Source organism: Amblyraja radiata, chromosome 2 (assembly GCF_010909765.2).
Source record: "Amblyraja radiata isolate CabotCenter1 chromosome 2, sAmbRad1.1.pri, whole genome shotgun sequence".
Classification (NCBI taxonomy): Eukaryota; Metazoa; Chordata; class Chondrichthyes; order Rajiformes; family Rajidae; genus Amblyraja; species Amblyraja radiata.
Window position 1 is genome coordinate 53,038,780 of NC_045957.1, and position 21,186 is coordinate 53,059,965.

The 21,186-nt window shown below is 41.2% G+C and overlaps 1 protein-coding gene across 2 annotated transcripts; it reads right to left on the reverse strand.

The window, feature by feature from the left end:
- Window positions 1–1,717: 1,717 nt before the first annotated feature.
- efcab1 (EF-hand calcium binding domain 1) lies at window positions 1,718–18,172 on the reverse strand. 2 transcript variants are annotated; one of them, XM_033046599.1, is made up of 6 exons: window positions 18,017–18,172; window positions 12,930–13,085; window positions 8,666–8,770; window positions 6,218–6,369; window positions 4,627–4,731; window positions 1,718–3,162 (listed from the first exon to the last, which is right to left on the reverse strand). In XM_033046599.1, the coding sequence occupies exons 1-6, from the start codon at window positions 18,096–18,098 to the stop codon at window positions 3,112–3,114; spliced, it is 651 nt and encodes a 216-aa protein (XP_032902490.1). In that variant the 5' UTR covers window positions 18,099–18,172; the 3' UTR covers window positions 1,718–3,111. The 2 variants fall into 2 exon arrangements, with proteins under 2 accessions (XP_032902490.1, XP_032902498.1); XM_033046607.1 differs by lacking the exon at window positions 8,666–8,770.
- Window positions 18,173–21,186: the final 3,014 nt, after the last annotated feature.

The following is a 21,186-nucleotide window of genomic DNA, read 5'->3' on the forward strand; positions in this document are numbered from 1 at the left end:
TCTCAACCCCTTTCCCCCTCTCACATCCCTCCCTCTCTCTCCTTCCCTCTCCTCTCTCCCTCCCACGCAGCGAGGCTCCGACTCCGCGCCACAGACACCACAGCCCCCCACCCGGCCCGGCGAAACGGGCACTCCCGCAAAGCAATGGGGAAAAAACACCTTGGCCGGAGGCCCCCTAGCTTTTGAGGCCCTAGGCTGAGGGGGGGACTGAAGAAATCAGTATTAGTAAATAAATAGTACTTGAAAAATGATGTAGGCTAAGAACTCGGGACTGATAATCAATATTACAGATTTAAGGGAAATGCTCTAGAAATAATATGTGAAAAGCTAAAATCTATTATAAAAGATGCAGTAATTGTACTTGGAATGTATCAGTGGAATTGGGCACAGCATAGGTTAGTGAAAAGGAAGTTATGCTTAATATATCCTGTAGTGTCTTTTGAGGTAGTAACCTAACAAATTAATATAAGTAGTATAGACACAAGGAATAGTGGAGACAAGGAACTGCTGGAATCTTGAACAAAACACAAGGTGAAGGAATTTGGTGGGCCAGGCAGCATCTGTGGAGGGAATATGCAGGTGATGTTACCACATAAGAAATATGTAAAATCAAAGCACGATTTAATGCTTTCCTGGACTTGCAGGAAACAGTAGGAATTTTTACCGGGGTGCCAGCCAATGACTAATGGGGTGCAACAAAGATCATTGCTTCGATCGCAGCTTTTTGCAATGTGTAATTGGCTGAGAGTACTACAAGTAACATCTCCAAGTTTGGAGATGACACGTAGGTATGTGAACAAGGAGCAGGAGGCAAAGAGGCGTTTAAGTGATTTAAACTAGTTAGGCAAGTGGGCAAATATGCAGTTTAACATGGATAAATATGTGTTGATCATGATGGTTAAAAATATGGAAAGACAGGTTATAAACTAGGGAAGAAGTATGGCGCAACAACATTTATGTGTCCTTTTCCGCTGATTACTGAATCTTTCAGGTGCACCTAGCATTTGGGAAGGCAAGGAGCGTGCTGGCCTTTATTGCAAGAGGATTTGAATACAGAATTTAAAACGGCTTTTGCAGCTGTGTAGTCTATTTATCTGAGGAAAATATTCCTGCCAAGGAGGGACACGACAAAGGTTTACCAGATGGAATCCTGGATTGGCAAGACTGATCTATGAGGAGAGATTTGCTGATTATGTTCCCTGGACAAAAGAACAAAGAGGATTTCCTCAAAACCACTAAACATTCTAAAAGGAATTTAAACAGACTAGATCCAAGGACAATGTTCCTCGTGACTGGAGAGCGCAGAATCAAACATTACAGCCTCAGGATATGAGTAATGTAATTTTCAGCTAAGATCAAGAAATTTTCCCACCCAGTGATGAACTTGTGGAATTTTGTGCCATAAGACAATCGAAGCCAAGGAGGTAGATATATTTCCTAAATGCCAAAAAGATCAAGGTATACGTATATGGAGAAGGTGAAAAAGGGATAGTTGTGGTTGAACTGCCATGATTGGTTTACATGGTGGAACATACCAGAGGACCAAATGGCAGACTCCTACTTCTTTCTGCTTCTGTAACTAAGCGAGAAGTATACCTTAAGAAAAAAGGACTTTAAATATTCCAAAGAATTATTGCATTTGGTTTAAGTAATTTAAATATCCCATGTACCATCCAATAGCAATTAAACATTTCTAGGAAATTAAAGACATAAAGAATATTGTGCATTTTCTTTTCTTTATTGATTAAAAATGTGGACTGCAATTAACAAAATTTAGCAAGAACTACCACAAAAGCTTCTAAACTAAATGTATTCCTAATTTTTGATAAACTTAAACTGAATGCAAGGCAAAGAGAAATTGCAGGAATTTTCGTCAGAAGTTGTAAGCTTGCAACTGCCCGACCATTAGTCTTGGGGTTTTCTAACCAAGAGAGACCTCTGAATGAATTAGAAAAGCAAGGAGGCTACGAATAGCACTTTGTTTCATTTTAATTGTTAAACTGAGACTACAACTGTTCAAGGTATAAACTATGCTATACCCAAAGATGATTCTGCAATGTAAGCAGACTATATAAGTTTGTATCCACTTTGTTGCCCAGGATTAAGCATTCTCAAATCACCATAAAGGAGGTATTTCTCCAGAGTCTCAGAATAATTTGATTAATATAGACTTCCCTCTTCCTCTTTTATTCACAGTAAACGAAAATCATGTTGCCGAATTTATAACTGATTAATGGAAACCATGATGGCAACGTTGAAAATCCCAGTTCCAGCCAGGTAGCTACCACAGCAGTTGCAGAAATAACTGTCATTGTAATACTGTCTTGGTTGGAGGGGTAGAAATAAGACTATTAGGATGAAATTAGCATGTGCAATTAAATCGGTAGCCGCTTTCTTTAGGTGTGAATTCAATTTAAATAAAAGTTTTTGAATGTGCATTTATCCATGTCAACAAAATAAAGCTAATTAAATTAACAGAAACATTAACATTGTTCATTCAATGTATTCAGTTTACACTATCACTTAATTATACATACAATATCAGCAAAAATAAGCATTGGGGAGAGTATACAATGTTGCAGTATGTTGTCTTAATTTTGAATATTTATAAATGTACATTGTTTCTTTAAACGTATAAAAACATACTTCCATCCTTTTTAAAATTGTAAAATAAAATCTAGCAATCAGGAATGTCCTGCAAGTATCGTACAAATTGTCTTATGAAAATAAAATGCTCCTTCCCATCAATGTCACTTGCATTTTACTTCATCAAATTTTTAAAGAAGAAAAATGAATAACAGGCAGCACAAATTTATTTTGCGATCTGGAGTACTTGTTTTAAACCGAACCTTAGGTATTTTTGTAAAATTTAAGTTTACAGTAGGTGTTTGCATTTCTGTACCATTCATTTTTCTAATTAATATAAAGGTGAGTGCTGTTATCGTGTTGATATGACAGAAAGAATATTTTCTAAAGTCGATAAGTGGGTAAATCACTTAACTAATACTCAGTGTATCACATTCATTTGGGAATGAGCTACTGATTATGAACGGCGAGTTCATTTAGCCGTTATGAACACCATGGAGAAGCAATCTGAAGCATCAAAATCAATTAATCATCCTTGGATTTCTTGAAGGCCTGTTCCTCAAAAGCGAGTGCACTCTATATGAAAAGATAAGTATATTATTGAAAAATGTATTACAAAGATGCAAAAGGATAATGTTTGACAATTCTCCATTTTCATCTCCATAACCTGTTTCAATTACAGTCACAATTTTTATCTATGTAAAGAAATGAATGGCAGATGGCGTCTTTTTTTTGCATTTGTCCTAAACCTCTCTTCCGTTTCCTCTTCCACTCACCTACAACAATATGCAAGAATCTTGAGCACTTGTATCAACAAGGCATTTGAATCTTGGTTACATCTCACTGCCTTGATAAAACCCATTCTTCAGAGAGACACAATCCATGCTCCAATGACTCTATTCCACTAAATAGCTGCTCACCTAATGTGGGATGTCAACCAAAATGTTGACCATTCCTTTGCCACCACTGATATTGCTTTACCTGCTGAGTTCGTCCAGCAGTTTGTTTTTGCAGCAGCTGATCATCTAACTTTGTTGTGTCTTTATTGGTTAATGATTTTCTTCCATACGATACTTGCACCTCTTATTTAGCTACTTTCAAACAGGCCTTTGTCAGACACCCCTGCCCACACCTTGTCAGACACCCCTGCCCATGCCTCTGTATTTGCATAATGCACCTACAAGGGTCCTGAATTTGTCATCTTACAAATTCATGTCCATCTTTCACAGAATTTTAAAGCAAAGAAGCTGCAAAAAACTGAAATACGAACAAAATGCTGAGGATACATGACAAACTAGGCAACGGGTGGAGTAAGAAACAAAGCTAAACTTTCATGTCAATGACTTCCTCTGTTCTGATGAGAAGTTACTGATCTCAATGTTAACTGTTCTTCCTGCTTCTCCACAGATGCTGCCTGACTTATGGAGTATTTTCAGCATTTTCTGGTTCTATTTTCCAGGATTTTTATTTTTATCTGCAAGTTTCGGCACATTCGAAAACAGTTCTGATTCACGTTACCAATAACACCGTATGTGATTATGAGAAAGGGAACCTGTTTACTATTTACTATTATGTTCTGATAATTTAGTAAATTCCCACAATGTCCATTAATATTGACTTTATATTTAGTCCTGAAAAAACATCCTGTTTGACACATATGACCGTGCTATTAAACTTGTAAATGACCCTACCATCATCTGGCTGGATGGGAGGAAATATAATGGTACATTATATTGAATCAGCTGCAATAGGTTCTAATCCAACAATCACATTGATACATTTCAAGGATTAATCATTGGTCTGCCTCTACATCTCACATACACAATGAAATACAATGAATATAGTCCAAAAGACATAACAGAATAATGCTGATGACCCCTGACCACCACTACCTGGTATATGCTGATGCAGGTGTAATAATCACATTACAATTCTTGATTACATTACTATGTTTGACAACATCTGAAAACACATTTGGGAACAGAATAATAATACATCATATGCAACACTCTTTTAAGAAATGTTAAAATTGGACTTTACCCTTGGATCTGGAAGACAGGGTCCAAAGGCTTCTAATAAGAGGTTATCATCTTTCACTGCCTTCTCAAAGTCTGCATATGCAACTTTGTTATCGCGATCGTGGTCCTAGTAATGAAAAGGGGACAATTTACAACAATATTTCATTACATGGTCTAACATGGAGCAATTGGATAACATACAGTAAATTCCATTCATTTTTGCTTTATATACAGCTGCAAATGAGCACCCTCTTTAAACAATAAAAATCATACAAAATATTCTAGGCATCAAATTTTCAACTTAAAAAGGGCATATATGTAGTTATTACAGGAACTGGAATGGTACGTGTCCAACAGTTGAGAGAAAATATTTTAAGGAGGTTTTTCAAAACAAGGAGAACTACAGCACAGGAAGTTCCAGTATAAAGAATAAGATAACTCTGCTACATGCAGCAGAGCAGCAGTTTGAGAAAATGTGACGCAAAATAAAACACCGACACAAGACTGAAGTTGTCAGCACTGAGGAGTGAGCATATAATTAGAAATTGGTAAGAGGAAAATGCTGAAATTGCAGTTGCACAGAGTAAATAGTAATAGCAAGATGTAAGAAAAATCAAGAATAGTTTTCACAAAAATATTGATGAAATGCAGTTGTACTGGCAATAAGCCATCCTACAACAATGTTCTTATTTACCTTCCATGAAAATAAAACATTTAAAGCAAAAATGATTGTTTTTAGATTTGTTTAATTTAGCTCTTAATAAAAAACAATCAACTTTGCATTAATGTTTATTAATTTCTGGTGGATAAAAATACTTTCAATCTCAAATTTTGCTTGAGATTTTTATTTGTGCCTGAATACTCACATTAATGTCGCTCACATTGAATTATTTTACCAAATAAACCATATCTTCATTTTAACTTTGAAAACATAGTATTAAATCAGCTTGATAATTTTTTTTTTCAATTTTAATGGTCTCCCTTGAAACCTCTCGATCTTTTATATTTACTAGTCTCCAATACAAGATATGATTGGGACAAAAATAATCACTATAGCATCCACAGTGCAATATATAAAATTCACAAAAAAGTATTTTGTCTCATAATAAAATAATAATTGTCCTACAAGTTACCCTAACTCTTGAAAAGCTTTCTCTCAATAATATGCTTATAATGGCATTACAATTTGAAAGCACTGGAAAGTAGCAGAAGTGCAATTAATCGTGGAAATGCTTGAAGACATTTTGAGGTGACAAGGTAATAACAATATATTTTTTAAATATGCACAGAACCATATTCACTTTCCAGTTAAGTGTTAAAAAGGAAATATTACCCATGTTGTTCTAATCTTCAATTGTTTCTTTGAAGCATTTCCTACACTTTGGATCAGATTTAGTGAGAAAAGTCACAAAGCGAATGTGCCATTTAAAATGTTTTCAGGTCATCATCATCAGATACCAAGCGTAAGTTTTCTTGTTTTACGGGTAACATTTGTTTTTTGTCTCTAAGGCATGAAAAGGCGATATCCATTACACTGACCAAATACAGACCTGAATGGATGTGTATTGCTCACCAGAGAAAAAAACATCTTAATTAATAATCAATTTTCTTACCAATTTTTTCAGTGCTATCTCTACCAAGTCTTTTACTCCTTCATCGGGATCTTCTTCTGTTGGCTGTTTGACAAGGCTACTTTTGAGCATATGAAACATCTCCTCCCGTGAAATGAACCCATCTCCATTTAGATCGAAAACATCAAAGCAGACTGAATCAAAGTAAATAATTAACTTTAATCTCAATTAATTGACATTTAATTATTTACATACACTTTAAGCTATTAAAAAAACATCAATAACATAGCATCACAACCATAGTAAACTATCCTGTGTGTTCCTAGGATAGTTACATAACAAGATTTGACACCATCAACTCAGTTAAGAACATTGTGGCCTGATTCTTTTAGGAACATCTTGAAGAAAAGGACTCCAAAAAAATTACCATATTTCCCAGCATCCAAGACGCTATCTTTTACTCTAAAATAAGACCTGCGTCTTGGAGGCCGAAGGTTAGGCCGAGCAATGCCACTCTCGTAACGACTGCTCCGTGAAACCTGCCACGCCTTCGACCCTGGAACTGTGTGAAGTGGGAAGCGGCTGTAAAAGGACAACGCCGCTGGGGGGGGGGGAGGGGAAGAGTTCCTTTCCACAGCATGTGGTGGGTCTGGCCCAGGTCAGCACAAAGTAGTAAACTTGGCAGGGCCGCCAAGGGTAAAGTTGCGGGGAGGGCAGGAGCTTTGAGAAGGAGGTGGTCGGAGATCATGGCAGCAACTCACTCACTCATTCACTGCTGCCGCTGCGCTCCGGGCGAGGAGCCAACGCATTGTGGCCGGGGAGGGAAGTAGCTTAGGTGGCTGCGAGTGGCCGCCGGGACCGGACAGCAGAACTGGCCGCCACCTCAGCGCCTTATAGACAATAGACAATAGGTGCAGGAGTAGGCCATTCGGCCCTTTGAGCCAGCACCGCCATTCAATGTGATCATGGCTGATCATCCCCAATCAGTACCCCGTTCCTGCCTTCTCCCCATATCCCGACTCCACTATCTTTAAGAGCCCTATCTAGCGGGGAGGACATCCCGCAGCCCCGACGTCGGACTTGTATCACCCCGGCGAGCGGTCCTGGACATCGGGCCGCCCGTAGCTGCAACTGCGGAGGGCTTGGGGAGGCCCTGACCACGAGGAACAGTGGAGGAAGAGACTGACTTTGGTGCCTTCCCACACAGTGGGAAACTTTGATTCTGCTGTGTGGGGATGTTTTATGTCAAATTCTATAGTGTGTCGTGTTCTTTATTTTTATTGTATGGCTGTATGGGAATTTCATTTCACTGTGCCATCTGGCACATGTGACAATTAAATCTATCTTGAATCTTGAATGTTGAATCTAGCTCTCTCTTGAAAGTATCCAGAGAACCAACCTCCACCGCCCTGTGAGGCAGAGAATTCCACAGACTCACAACTCTCTGTGAGAAAAAGTGTTTCCTCGTCTCCCGTTTTAAATGGTCTACCCCGTATTCTTAAACTGTGGCACTTGGTTCTGGACTCCCCCAACATCGGGAACAGTTTCCTGTCTTAGCCAGCCAAACCCTAACAATCTATATGGTCAATAAGAACTCCTCTCACTTCAATAAGACCCCTCATCATGTTCATTCTCTCTCGTATCTACAGCTCTGGATAGACGGCTCATATTATCGCTAATCTCTCCTCTATCCTCCTCTCTCGTCCTTCTATATCATCTCTCTCTGCTCCTCTCACTCTCATCTCTCCTCTCTCTACCTCTCTCCCCTGCCTCCTCCTCCTTTTCCTCCCTCCCTCCCTCCCTCCCTCCCTCTCCCGTTATATGATCTCCCTGAGCCAAGAAGTCCCCGTCCCTCAGACCTGAACCGCACAGCGCATTGTGGGACAGGCGAAGATGGAGTCTTCCCGATCCTCATTGACTCCTTAAAGGAGTTTCATATCTTCCTTTCTACTGACTAAACCAAACCCTTGATCCTGTCCCGCCAGCCTTTTTTCAAAATTTAGCAACTCAAAATGGGGGTGCGTCTTCATTGCCGGGAAATACGGTAATTCCTAATTGATCGTATTATTTGGACTTTGAAGTAGCATATGGTTATAATCTGCATCCAAAATTCATTCAATAGGGGAGCGAGTTGAAGAAGACTACAGACTACAGGGAATTAAAAACAAGGATAAGTCGTTTTTAAACAGATACGATGCTTCGCTGGAGCTGATCAGGGTAGGCAAATAATGACCAAATGATGTGTGCCAGAAAGACTTTAAGTCTATTGTAAAGGTGACCAAAACATGATTAAGGATTTCTGTACCAGATGAGCTGAGCTGGTGGCAGAGTTATGATGATTGAAATAGATAGCAATCATGCTGCATGTGGCACTGCGGTGATCTCATGATCAAATGTGGTAGCACAGCTGTAAAAGTCTGGTTTACCTACAAAAAGTATCCAGGGAAAAGAATGGTGACTTTATACAAATAAAAATGTAATTATTCCTACACTTCATCTTTTCATCCAAAGTCCCCCGGAGGAATATTGAAAGTCCTTCAATCCATTCTTTCATGTTGATATAGCCATCATTGTCTTTGTCAAATGAGCGAAAAACTGGAAAAAAAATCAAAACTACCATGAAATATTTAAAGTTTACTTATTTACTTATCAAGACATAGAAGGAAGGCATTCAGCCCATCAAGTCCATGCCACTCTCAACAGAGTAGTCCATCAATTCCATTTGTTTTAAATTTCCCTGTAGCCTCACAACTTATTCTCTTTCTTATGCGCATTAACTTTAGCCAGTATTTAGAATTAGATAGATAGATAGATATAATTTATTGCCACACAACCAGGGTTGGTGGAAATTTGGGTTGTCAGCAGCAGTACAATAATAAAGAACACACAATAAAACTGTAACACAAACATCCACCACAGCATTCATCACTGTGGTGGAAGGCACAAAAATTTGGCCAGTCCTCCTCCATTTCCCCCCCGTGTACAGGACCAGAGTCCAGTCAGTCCAGGATCGGCTCTTCCTCACCGGAGACCGCGGCTTTAGATTGTTGTAGGCCGCAGGCCGGCGGTCGAGATTTAAAGTCACCGCCGCAGCCAGAAGCACCGTAGACTGCAGGGCCGGCGGTCGAAGCTCCCCTCCAGGGCTGATGGTAAGTCCATGCCGCACCCGCGGTAGAAGTTGGCCGCGGGCCGGCAGTGATGGCTTCTTCTTCCCCCGGGTCCCCCACGGGGGATGCCGGGCTGTAGACGCCGCACCAGCTGGAGCTCTGCAGACCGCGACTTCAGGCTGCCGGCTGCCCCTGGCCAGCGAAACGGAGCACTCCCCTCCAGCGAGCCCCAGCGAGGGTCGCCCGCTCCACGCCGAGAGTCCACGCTGCGCCCGCCGCTGAAGCCCCGGGCGTGTCTCCGGGAAAGGCCGCGTCGATCCTTGATGTTAGGCCACGGGGGAGGCGACCTGGAAAAAGTCGCCTCTCCATGGAGGAGGCGACCGAAGCGGTTTCCCCCTTACCCCCCCACACCACCCCCCACACAAAACACACGAAGAAACACAAAATACACACTTTAAAACATACTAAAAAATAAAAAAAAGCTGGAAAAACTGACGCGCTGCTGACATGGCTGCACACAGAGGAGCGCCCCCTACAGATCCATAGCAAAGATTCTACGAGATGCGACAACTATCAAAACAAAATTAACCAGATGTTTATCATAGATCTTTTCTAATTTATGTGTGGAGAATGTTTTATTACACAGAGTGGTAGGTGCCTGGAATGCGCTGCCAGAGGTTGTGATGAAACCAGATACGATAATGGTGTTTAAGGTGTTTAAGAGGCTTTTAGGTAGGCACATGAATATGTTGGAAATGGAGGGATATGGATTATGTGTGGACAGAAACAAATGGCATAAATTGGTATCATGCTCAGCACAAACATGGGGTGAGCTGAAGGACCTGTTCCTGTGCTGTACTTTTTGATGTACTGTGTTCTAAATGAAATGAAAGTATGAGAAATATATTATATTTTCGGAAATATATTTCAGAAAAATAACAGTGAAGTATTGTTTAACTGTTATTCTTTGGATATGAATAGTATGTAAATATTGAAGCTCTTCTGGAAATGTAAATACTCATCTGACATTTACTTAAAGAGTGTTCTGAAAACATTGTTTGGGTTGCATAAATGCATCCTTGTAATTCATGCCATTTTGCCTACCCTATCAACCAAACAAATAAAACAGCTGCACAAACTAATATCAATATAAACCCCATGGTATTACAAGTATCCAGTTGCCAAATGTCTATGGATGTACAAAACAGTATTTAGTACAGGTCGACCCTAACTTATAGACACCTCAATATGAGGGAGCTCCAATAATAATATTAAATCTAAAAATCTAAAACATGTTTGTTCCTATGAATGGCAAACTAGTTTCTCTTCTCTCTCCAATTTTAGCAATTGTTCTTATCAGTCTTTTGTGCAGTTGGTGCCATTCATTACAATACTATGGAGATATGGTTACCTTACTGATTGATTTTTATGTGTTTACCAATTTACAAATAAAATCAATTTATGGATGTCTGTAAAATGGAACCCATCCAGGGATGGCCTCTACTGCTTCTTTTATTTGCATTGTAAAAAGAAAAACACTAAACATTAAAAAATATTTAAATATCTCAACACAGCTCGGGACTGGGTTGGTAGTGCAGTCCAAAGCACCGGTATTCACATTCGTACAAGTATAGTTAATTAGTGATATTAATTTCAGCTAAATTGTTCCTTAATTAGATATTTAGATCTCAGATTAATTCTGCATTTCGTTTTGAGCAGTTCTTTTGATAATTCAACTGAGCTTGACCCATGGTGGCGAGCACGTGCAGAGGCTGATTGGATCCTGACCTTGGGTGCTGTTTGTGTGGAGTTTGCATCATCGCTCTTTACCATGTGGATTTCCCCTGGATATTCTTGTCTACCATTCTCTCTGCCTTTGTAGCATGTAATGCATTTTAAGGGGTGACATTTTGGCCACTAACCTTAATTTTGTCTGTGTTAAGGATTATTTGCACCGTTCACGGCAATATTTGATTAAAAAAAGATGCAGTATACTAAGGAGCATTTTGTCACTTCTAATAAGTATATATTGCTTACTATTAATAGTTATAGCTTTCTATGATTTTTAAAGGAGGTACAATCCTTAGAAATGTTGCACCATTTTCATACCATCTTGACAAATGCACTGGATAAATCCTAACAAAATCGATAAGAAACAAAGCGTAAGGATGCCGATGAACACTAAACGACCTGAAGAACAGACTAGAACAATGTCATGTGCAGAGATTAGCACATTTTTTGTTGTAGTAAACATTATATAAATTGAGAATATTTATCGCCCATTGAGTCAATGGCTTTATAGCAACGAATTGTCATTTGCAAGTTCATGTAAGGAGGAATACCTGTACAATGGGTCTGGTATTTTGACCTTGATTGCAAACTTGAACTTTATTTAGTTGTCCACCTGGAGTAAAGATTAACCAGATTCCATCGGCACTACTTTTGCTATATACTCAGAATCAAATGGCAAGATAGATGAGATAGATGGTGGTCTTCCTTGGGCAAGTTTACTAAGTGTGACACCCCTACTCAGAATGGAAATGATTGTGCTGGTTATGCTATCTGAGTAAATTGGCAGGTGGTTGTATACCCAAGGATTTTCTATATGGAGAATTATAGGTGAGAACAAGAACAGAATGTTCTAGACTTCACTACAAAGATTTACATGTCAGATAGGAATGCATTTGGAATGATTCTGACCAACAGTATCATTCCTCCCTGTTGATCATAATTATTTCACTTGTTCCTGGGGTTTGGGTGATATTAATAAAGTTGCATGTAGCCTTTCTTCGAGTATCCTGAAAAAATGATAATGGAGGACACCTCCCTGAACCAATGCAATAACCCTCACCACCGGATGGCTCCAGCAATGGCTGCCTCGCAAACAGGCTATCTGTCCCTTTGTGTCTGTTTTGTATGTGTTAAATGTATGTTTTTTTGTGTTCTTCAGCTTGTTTTGTGTGTGGGACGGGGGGGGGGGGGGAATTGGGGGAAAATTTTTCTAATATCTTACCTTGACGGAGATGCGATTTTTTCCGTATCGTATCTTCGTCCGCACTGCGGCCTAACATCGTGGAGTTGGCGGCCTTTGCTACAGATCAACCGGGAGCTCCATCGCGGGAGCCTGCGGGACTTACCATCACGAAGCTCGCGATCTCTGTCGGGGGGTCGTCTTTGGGGATCCAACCATGGGAGCCTGTGACACTTTAACATTGCGGAGCCCGCTGTCTCTGGTAGAGTCCGACATCGGGGACTCCAAGCCGCAGGTGTTTCGACCGCCCCGACGCAGGAGTTTCGATCGCCCCGACGCGGGAATTTCAATCGCCCCAAAGCGGGAGTTTCGATCGTCCCAACGGGGCTTCGACCGCCAGCTGCGAATGGACCGATTGTCCTGACCGCGGAAGAATAAAGAGGAAGGAGATTGGACTTTATTGCCTCCATCACAGTGAGGAACGCGGGGGATCCACTGTGGTGGATGTTTATGTAAACTTTTATGTAGTTGTGTGTCTTGTTGCTTTTTTTTAGTATGGCAGACCTGCTTACATATGCAAAAATATATATCCGGTATTACAAATTATCACACATGATCCAGAGATCACCATATCGACATTTCATGAAAAGTTATGTAAAATAAAAGCAACACTCACCTCTGTCCATGATCATATCATCAGTCATTCCAAATGTGGTATGCAGAACATTTCTAAATTTGTTTCGATCAAGTCCTACTGTAATACGTTGCTCGGGAAAAGTGTCAACAAGGGTACTGAAGACTTTCATCAAACACTGCACCTCATGTCTGTTGACTACAGCAAAGGTACAAGAACATGCTTGTTAACATAAAGCACCAAAAAGGGTGGATTTCATACAATATACTGTTGATCTTTGGTACAAAGATTGCAAAAATTAAGAAATCTGGAATTAAATGGGAATTACTACTTATTAACCTTTTTCAGTTACTGCACATTATATGTTTTTTTAAAGTCGAGGAGGCATACATCATGGAAACATACCATCAAGCACTCATTTACACTAATACTGCACTATTGTCATTTGTTTTACTCCCAGTATGCTCACCAGCTCCCCCTAGATTCTACACTCACACGCAAGCATGGGGCTAATTAGGGTGCTCAATTAACCAACACCTGCACATATTTGGAGTATGAGAGGATATAAGAGCACCTGAAGAAAACCCCATGTGCAGTCACTTGAACTTTAAAACTCTACACAGACAGCACCAAACATCAGGGTTGAACACAGGATGTTGGAACTGTGTGACAGAAGCTTTACTGTTTCACTCCTCAGAACTTCAGTGACAGCACAAAAGCATATCACGTGAATTGTTCTTCAAGGCATCACCTATTCAAAAGCATTACTCTAACTCCATTCATGAAGTAATTGAATCAAACGTTATGATATTACACAGGGAGAGGCAGAGCCTCTTACAAGTAATTCTAAAGCTGAATAACCACTGGAGTTGTTAAATCTTCCTTATTTGAAATAATCTTCAGTGTGATCACCCCCTAAGTATTTATTGTGTTAGCACATGCTAGCAAATTCCTGGTAGACTGTAATTTTATATCCAAAGGTCATATAGTTTAATATAACACTTTCATTTCTCCATTGTATGTAGGGGGAGCTTCATTTTCTTACTCTTCTCCACAAACATTTGAACAACTGTAGACATTGAAACAAGGGAGTGAGGAATACAGAATAAATCAGCAAAGAATAAGAAAATAACAGAATGATAAAGAAAACTGTCACTTAGTTCCACGTGATATTCCTACATTCCATGTGACACCTTTTAATCTACCGAGCTTTTTGTTCAAAGGCAATGCTGATGCATTAGCAGCAACGGTGTGCCAGAGGGATCAGAAGCAGTTGTTTGTCATTAATAGAAACAATCTGGTTGAGAATGTACATGGCATGATTAGTAAATTTGTGGATGAAACCAAAACTGGTGGTAGAGTTGACAGTGAAGAAGTTGTGTAAAATTACAACAAGATCTAAATCAACTGGGAAAGTGGGCAAAGAAATAATAAATGGAAATTAACTCAGAAAAGTGTGAAGTTTTGGGGTTAAGCTCAGCCAGAACACACACAGTGAATGGCAGGGTCATGAAAAGTGTTGTAGAACAGAGAGACACCGAAGGGTACAAACACATTGTTCCCTTAAAGTGGCGACACAGGTAGATAGGGTGGTGAAGAAACCATTTGCCATGCTTGCCGTCATCAGTCGGAGCACAATACAAAAATTGGGATGCCCTGTTAACGCTAGACTAGATGTTGGTGAGACCACATCTGGAATACTGTGTGCAATTCTGGTTGCCTACCTATAGGAAGGATGTTATTAAGCTGGAAAGGATGCAGAAAATATTCACAAGAATATTGCTGAGACTGGAGGCCTTGAGTTATTACGGGAGATTGGATCATCTGGGGCTGTTGTCTTGGAGCAAAGGAGGGTGAAGGATGAGCTAATCGAGGTCCATAAAATCATGAGGGGTTCAGATACGAAGGATGCTCGTAGTCTTTTTTCCCAGGAAGTCTAAAACTAGAGGAATAGACTTGTGAGGGGGGAAATATTTAAAGGGTACCTGAGGGCAAAAGTTTTCACAAAGAGGGCAGTGAGTATGTGGAACGGGCTTGTCAGAGGAAGTAGTAGAGGCAGGTACAATTATGATTAAAATATATTTGGACTGCTAAATGGTTAGGAAAGATTTAGAGGGATATGCATTTGCCAAATGCAGGCAAATCGGGCTACCTCAGGTTGGCACCTTGGTCTGCATAGATGAGTATGGTCAAAGGGCCTGTTTAGTGCTGTATAACTGTGACTGTGACTCTAAAAAATTGTAGATGCTTAAAATCCAAAACAAAAATAGAAAATGTTGGAAGAACTCAGCAGGTCACGCAGCATCAATGGATAGAGAAGCAGAATTAGCATTACAGGTCTATGAATTCATCAGAACTAGAAAAGTGGAGAAAAAAAACCAACCATAAACCACTTAGGGCAAATAAGGTAAAAAGAGACATCAGAGAAAGGAACAGAACTGTTTCAAGTTGGACATTTTTGAAAGAGAGTGACAGTGAATTGATCAGCAATTGGAGCAAAAACCTGCAGCCTCTGGAAATCCAAAACAAATATAGGGCATTTGTAACTTACAAATCTAATTGAATTTTTTTTGAAGAAGTAACCAAAATGGTTGATGAGGGTGAGGCAGTAAATGTTATCTATATGGACTTTAGGAAGGCTAGGACTTTAGAAACATTGTGGTATAAATGCCCCCATTCCGCATCAATGGTGCCAAAGTGGAAATGGTTGAATACTTCAAGTTACTTTGCATTAATTTATCAACAATTTGTCATGGACCAAGTACATTGATGCAACTGGCAAGAAGGCACACCAATGCCTACTTTCTCAGGAAACGGAAGAAATTTGTCATGACTCCAATAACTCGTACAAACTTCTGCAGATGCACCATAGAAAGCATAGCATCGGGTTGCCTTACAACTTGGTGTGGGTAGACAAAAGTGCTGGAGAAACTCAGCGGGTGCAGCAGCATCTATGGAGCGAAGGAAATAAGCAACGTTTCGGGCCGAAACCCTTCTTCAGTCTGAAGAAAGGTTTCGGCCCGAAACGTTGCCTATTTCCTTTGCTCCATAGATGCTGTCGCACCCGCTGAGTTTCTCCAGCACTTTTGTCTACCTTCGATTTTCCAACATCTGCAGTTCCTTCTTAAACAACTTGGTGTGGGAGCAGCTTTGTCCAAGACTGCAAAATTGCAAAGAGTTGTAGATGTACTCCAGTCCATCAGACGGATCAAAGTTTCCACCTTTGATTTCATCTACATTTCATGTTGCCCTGGAAAAGCAGCCTACATAACCAAAGACCCTCCCCAGTCATTCCTTCTTCTCTCTGAACCTGTCCGGCAGAAGGTACAGAAGCTTGAAGTGCAACCACCAGGCTCAGGAACAGCTTCTTCCCCTCTGTCATCATGCTTCTGAACAGTCCTTCCATAAGTTAGGGCACTGTCTGATTCTCCTCTACCCCATTGTGGACATTGGACTTTATCTATGGGACTGATGCGCTACAATGGTGGCAACTATATTCTGCACTGTATCTCCCCCTTTGCTCTTGTACTTGAGTTTGACCTGATTGTATTTATGACTCATATAAACATAGAACATAGAGGAGTATAGCACAGGAATGGGTCCTTCCCCCCACAATCTTTGTGCTGAGCATGATGCCGTTAAACAGATCTTATCTGCCTGAGTATGATCCATATTCCTTTACTCCTTGCACTTCCATGTGCCTATCTAAATTTTTTTTAATGCAACTACAATATCTGCCTCTTACCACCACCTCTGACAATGTGTTACAGACCTACACTTCTCTCTGCTTGCCCCACACATCTCCATTAAATTTCCCCTCCCACCTTATGCCCTCTGATGTTGGACTTCCACCCTGGTGTATCTGATCTGTTTGGATAGCAAGCAAACCAAAGCTTTTTGCTGTACCTTAGTACATGTGACCATCATAAACCTAAATCTTTATTCCTTGAAGCGGAGGTGACCGAGGGGTGATCTCATAAAGATATATAAAATTATGAGGAGAATAGATGGGATTAATGCACAGTCTTTTATACAGAGTGGGGGAATCAAAAAGCAGAGAACATAGAGAGAATTCCTTCTCTCCATAGATGCTGCCTCACCCGCTGAGTTTCTCCAGCATTTTCTATCTACCAGAAACGTTGTGAGCAGAAATAAATTAATAGGAACCTGAGGGGCAACTTTTTCACACAGATTTTGGTGGGGTATGGAACAAGCTGCCAAGGGAGGTAAATGAGACAGGTACTATAACAACATTTAAAAGACTTTTGGACAGGTACATGGCTAGGACATAATTAGAGGGATAGGGGGGCAATTGCAGGCAAAGGGACTAGCATAGATGGGGCATCTTGTTTGGCCTGGACAAGTTGGGCTGAAGGGCATCTTTCCATCCTGTATGTTTCTGAACATACTGCTCAGGAACTCAGCAAGTCAATCAGCATCTGTGCAGGGAAATGGACAGTCAATATTTTGGATGGTGACCCTTCCTGTGAACTGAGAGAGAAAATAGCCAGTATAAAGTGAAGGGGGTGCAAGAGCTGGCATGGGATAAATTGATCCAGATGAGGAGTGGATTGGCAGATGGCTCCGTAGTCTTCAACCTAACGGCATGAACACTGAATTCTATAATTTCAGGTAACCAGCTCTCCTCGGTCGCTCTATTCATAAAGATCCTACCACACATATCCTTCTTTCTCACAACCTTTTCTCATCTACCTTTTTTTCACCCACTCCACCTGTGGAGGAGGTTGGGAAGAAGCTACTCTGCTCACGTTTCTTCTGTACCTTGCCTCTTCTATCGCCAAAAGGCATACTCATACCTACTACGTTCTGTATTAACTCAGCGGGACAGGCTCTCCAGAGATGCTGTCTGTCCCGCGGCGTTCTCCAGCTTTTTGTGTCTATCTTTGGTTTAAGCCAGCATCTGTAGTTCCTTCCTACGCGTTCTGCATTAAACAACTTTACAAGGAAGAGGATAGGGTGGGATGATAAATGTTAGGGATTGCAAATCCTCCTCCAGCCAGATTGCCAGAGAGATGGTGAGGAGTAAATTGTAAATCTGGTCAATGCATCAGCCTGCAGTCAGCAAGAGCGACACAGCTCCCAGGCTGCGGTTACATCTGTTCACTTACATCGCTTGTTGAGCTTGCACAGAGCATCGGCCAGTAACTGGTACTGCTTCCTGCTCATGTCTAAGGGCCGTATCCGCGACATAGTTGCTGCTGTTTGGCCGCCGGTCCCGCTGCCCGCTTGCTCCCGCCGCCGTCTGTGACCAAGGCCCGCGGTGACCATGGCAACGCCAAGACGCCGCGCCGCGAACTGACGCAGCCGCGAATGGGCGGGGCTGCGCCTGGTTTCACCGCAGCGTTGCATCGGCTGCATGGAGCAGCGTTGCATCGGCTGCATGGGGCAGTGGCGCATCTGCTGCATGGAGCAGCGTTGCATCGGCTGCATGGAGCAGCGTTGCATCGGCTGCATGGAGCCGCGTTACATCTGCTGCATGGAGCAGCGTTGCATCTGCTGCATGGAGCAGCGTTGCATCGGCTGCATGGAGCAGCGTTACATCTGCTGCATGGAGCAGCGCTGCATCGGCTGCATGGAGCAGCGTTACATCTGCTGCATGGAGCAGCGCTGCATCGGGCAGTGGCGCATCGGCTGCATGGGGTAGCGGGGCATCGGCTGCATGGGGTAGCGGGGCATCGGCTGCATGGCGTAGCGGGGCATCGGCTGCATGGGGTAGCGGGGTAGCGGGGCATCGGCTGCTTGGGGCCGCGGCTGCGGGACATCGACTGCATGGGACAAAGGTTGCGTGGGCAGCGGCGCATAGTGCAGGGGCAAGTCATTCGGCCCTTCAAGCCAGCACCGGCATTCAATATGATCATGGATGACCATCTAAAATTAGTACCCCGTTTCTGCTTTTCCCCCCATATCCCTTGATTCCTTTAGTCCTAAGAGCTAAATCTAACTCCCTCTTGAAAACATCCAGTGAATCGGCCTCCACTGCCTTATGTGGCAGAGAATTCCACAGATTCACAACTCTCTGGAAGAATTTTTTCCCCCTCATCTCAGTCCTAAATGGTCTACCCCTTATTCTTAAACCGTGACCCCCTGGTTCTGAACTCCCCCAACAGCGGGAACATTTTTCCTGTATCTATTGGATTGCCTGTCAGATCCCTTAAGAATTTTATATGTTTCTATAAGATATCCTCTCATCCTTCTAAATTCCAGTGAACACAAGCCCAGTCAACCCATTCTTTCATCGTATATCAGTCGAAATGTTTGGTGTTTTATTTTTTTATGCTTCGGAGCGTATAACTGGTATAGGGTGATTTAACGAAAGGTCACTGGAGCGTAGATCCGCACCCACGTGACCGCAAAATTTAACTGGAGTACATGCGTCACTTCCGGTACATGTTAGTGAATGGGAAAACATGCACTTTCACACCCGTTAAAAACATCGAAAACGGCCAGTTTTTGAGCTGCAATTTACTGTGCCAGCCGGGGTGACCGTGAGGCATAGCTACCTAAATTTACAGTCCAAAAGAAAGATAGAAACTAAGGTAAATTCAAGAGGGAGCTGAAGGTGCAAAAACAGCGGAAGTGCTTAGCGGCCATTTGCCGTGGAGATTTAAAGATCGAAAATATCGGGAATTATCGCGTTTGCTCGCTGCATTTCATCAAAAGTAAGGCATTATTGACTTTTTATCTTTATTCATTTGTTATATGAAAAGTTTTAAAAGTGAAAAATCCGTCAGTAAAATTGCAAAATCGCCCATGGTTCTCAGGTGGGTTTTAACATGCAAAATGAAAACGCTTCTGAAGCTCCATTTACCATTTAAATAATCGTAAACTATCAATGCGTTTTGAAATAAATTTTACTCAGATGCAAGCTAAGGAATGGGATAATTGTCAGCTGTTAGTTGGACAAAATTAGGACATTTTATTATTTGCCAAAATATATTTCTCAATGTTTCTTGTTTAAAGCCTGCACAATCACCCAAACTACTTATTTATTTATTTATCATCTAATAACAGACAAGCCTGCAGCATGGAATGATGTCAACAACCCTGATTGGGCACCCACTGTGAGCAGGATGGACAATGTGCACAAGAACGCCATGCACGTGCAACAAGAAGAGAGTATTAAAGCAGTTTGTTTGTCCAACTAACAGCTGACAATTATCCCATTCCTTAGCTTGCATCTGAGTAAAATTTATTTAAAAATGCATTGATAGTTTACGATTATTTAAATGGTAAATGGAGCTTCAGAAGCGTTTTCATTTTGCATGTTAAAACCCACCTGAGAACCATGGGCGATTTTGCAATTTTACTGACGGATTTTTCACTTTTAAAACTTTTCATATAACAAATGAATAAAGATAAAAAGTCAATAATGCCTTACTTTTGATGAAATGCAGCGAGCAAACGCGATAATTCCCGATATTTTCGATCTTTAAATCTCCACGGCAAATGTCCGCTAAGTACTTCCGCTGTTTTTGCACCTTCAGCTCCCTCTTGAATTTACCTTAGTTTCTATCTTTCTTTTGGACTGTAAATTTAGGTAGCTGTGCCTCACGGTCACCCCGACTGGCACAGTAAATTGCAGCTCAAAAACTGGCCGGTTTCGATGTTTTTAACGGGTGTGAAAGTGCGTGTTTTCCCATTCACTAACATGTACCGGAAGTGACGCATGTACTCCAGTTAAATTTTGCGGTCACGTGGGTGCGGATCTACGCTCCAGTGACCTTTCGTGAAATCACCCTATAAAGCAATATTATGTCTACTAAATATAGCAGTTAGTTTGAAACACTGGTGTAAGAGTTATACGCTCATAGCAGTTATTGGTGTGCCTGGTAAGAACTTTGGCAAACAAACTTTTACAGTTTTCTGTGAGATATTTGGATTTGTTCACTACTTGCGGTATGGTAATGTAACTTTATCAATGGCAGTATGTAGGACATCGGCAGTAAGTGCGGTGATCATTCAGGTCGCTTTGTGTTTTTTTTTTAACAGCTGAAAATAAACAAACTGTTGAAACAGACTCTCGTTCTTGCTCTCGCTCTCGCTACTGCCGTTGCAGTGTCAACCCTTGTGGGTCCATCATTTACATGCTGCTGGAAATTAAATCTCACCCCACACTCCTCCACTCTCACTCACACTCCTAACGAATAGCTACCCGCTACAATAGGCGTAATGTAGCAATGTTACAAAATTTTGAGAATTTAAGAATTTATCCCATCAGATAAAGCATAAAAAGAAGTTTAATTTGACACCTAATTCTCTTTCATATCTTCAGTATTAA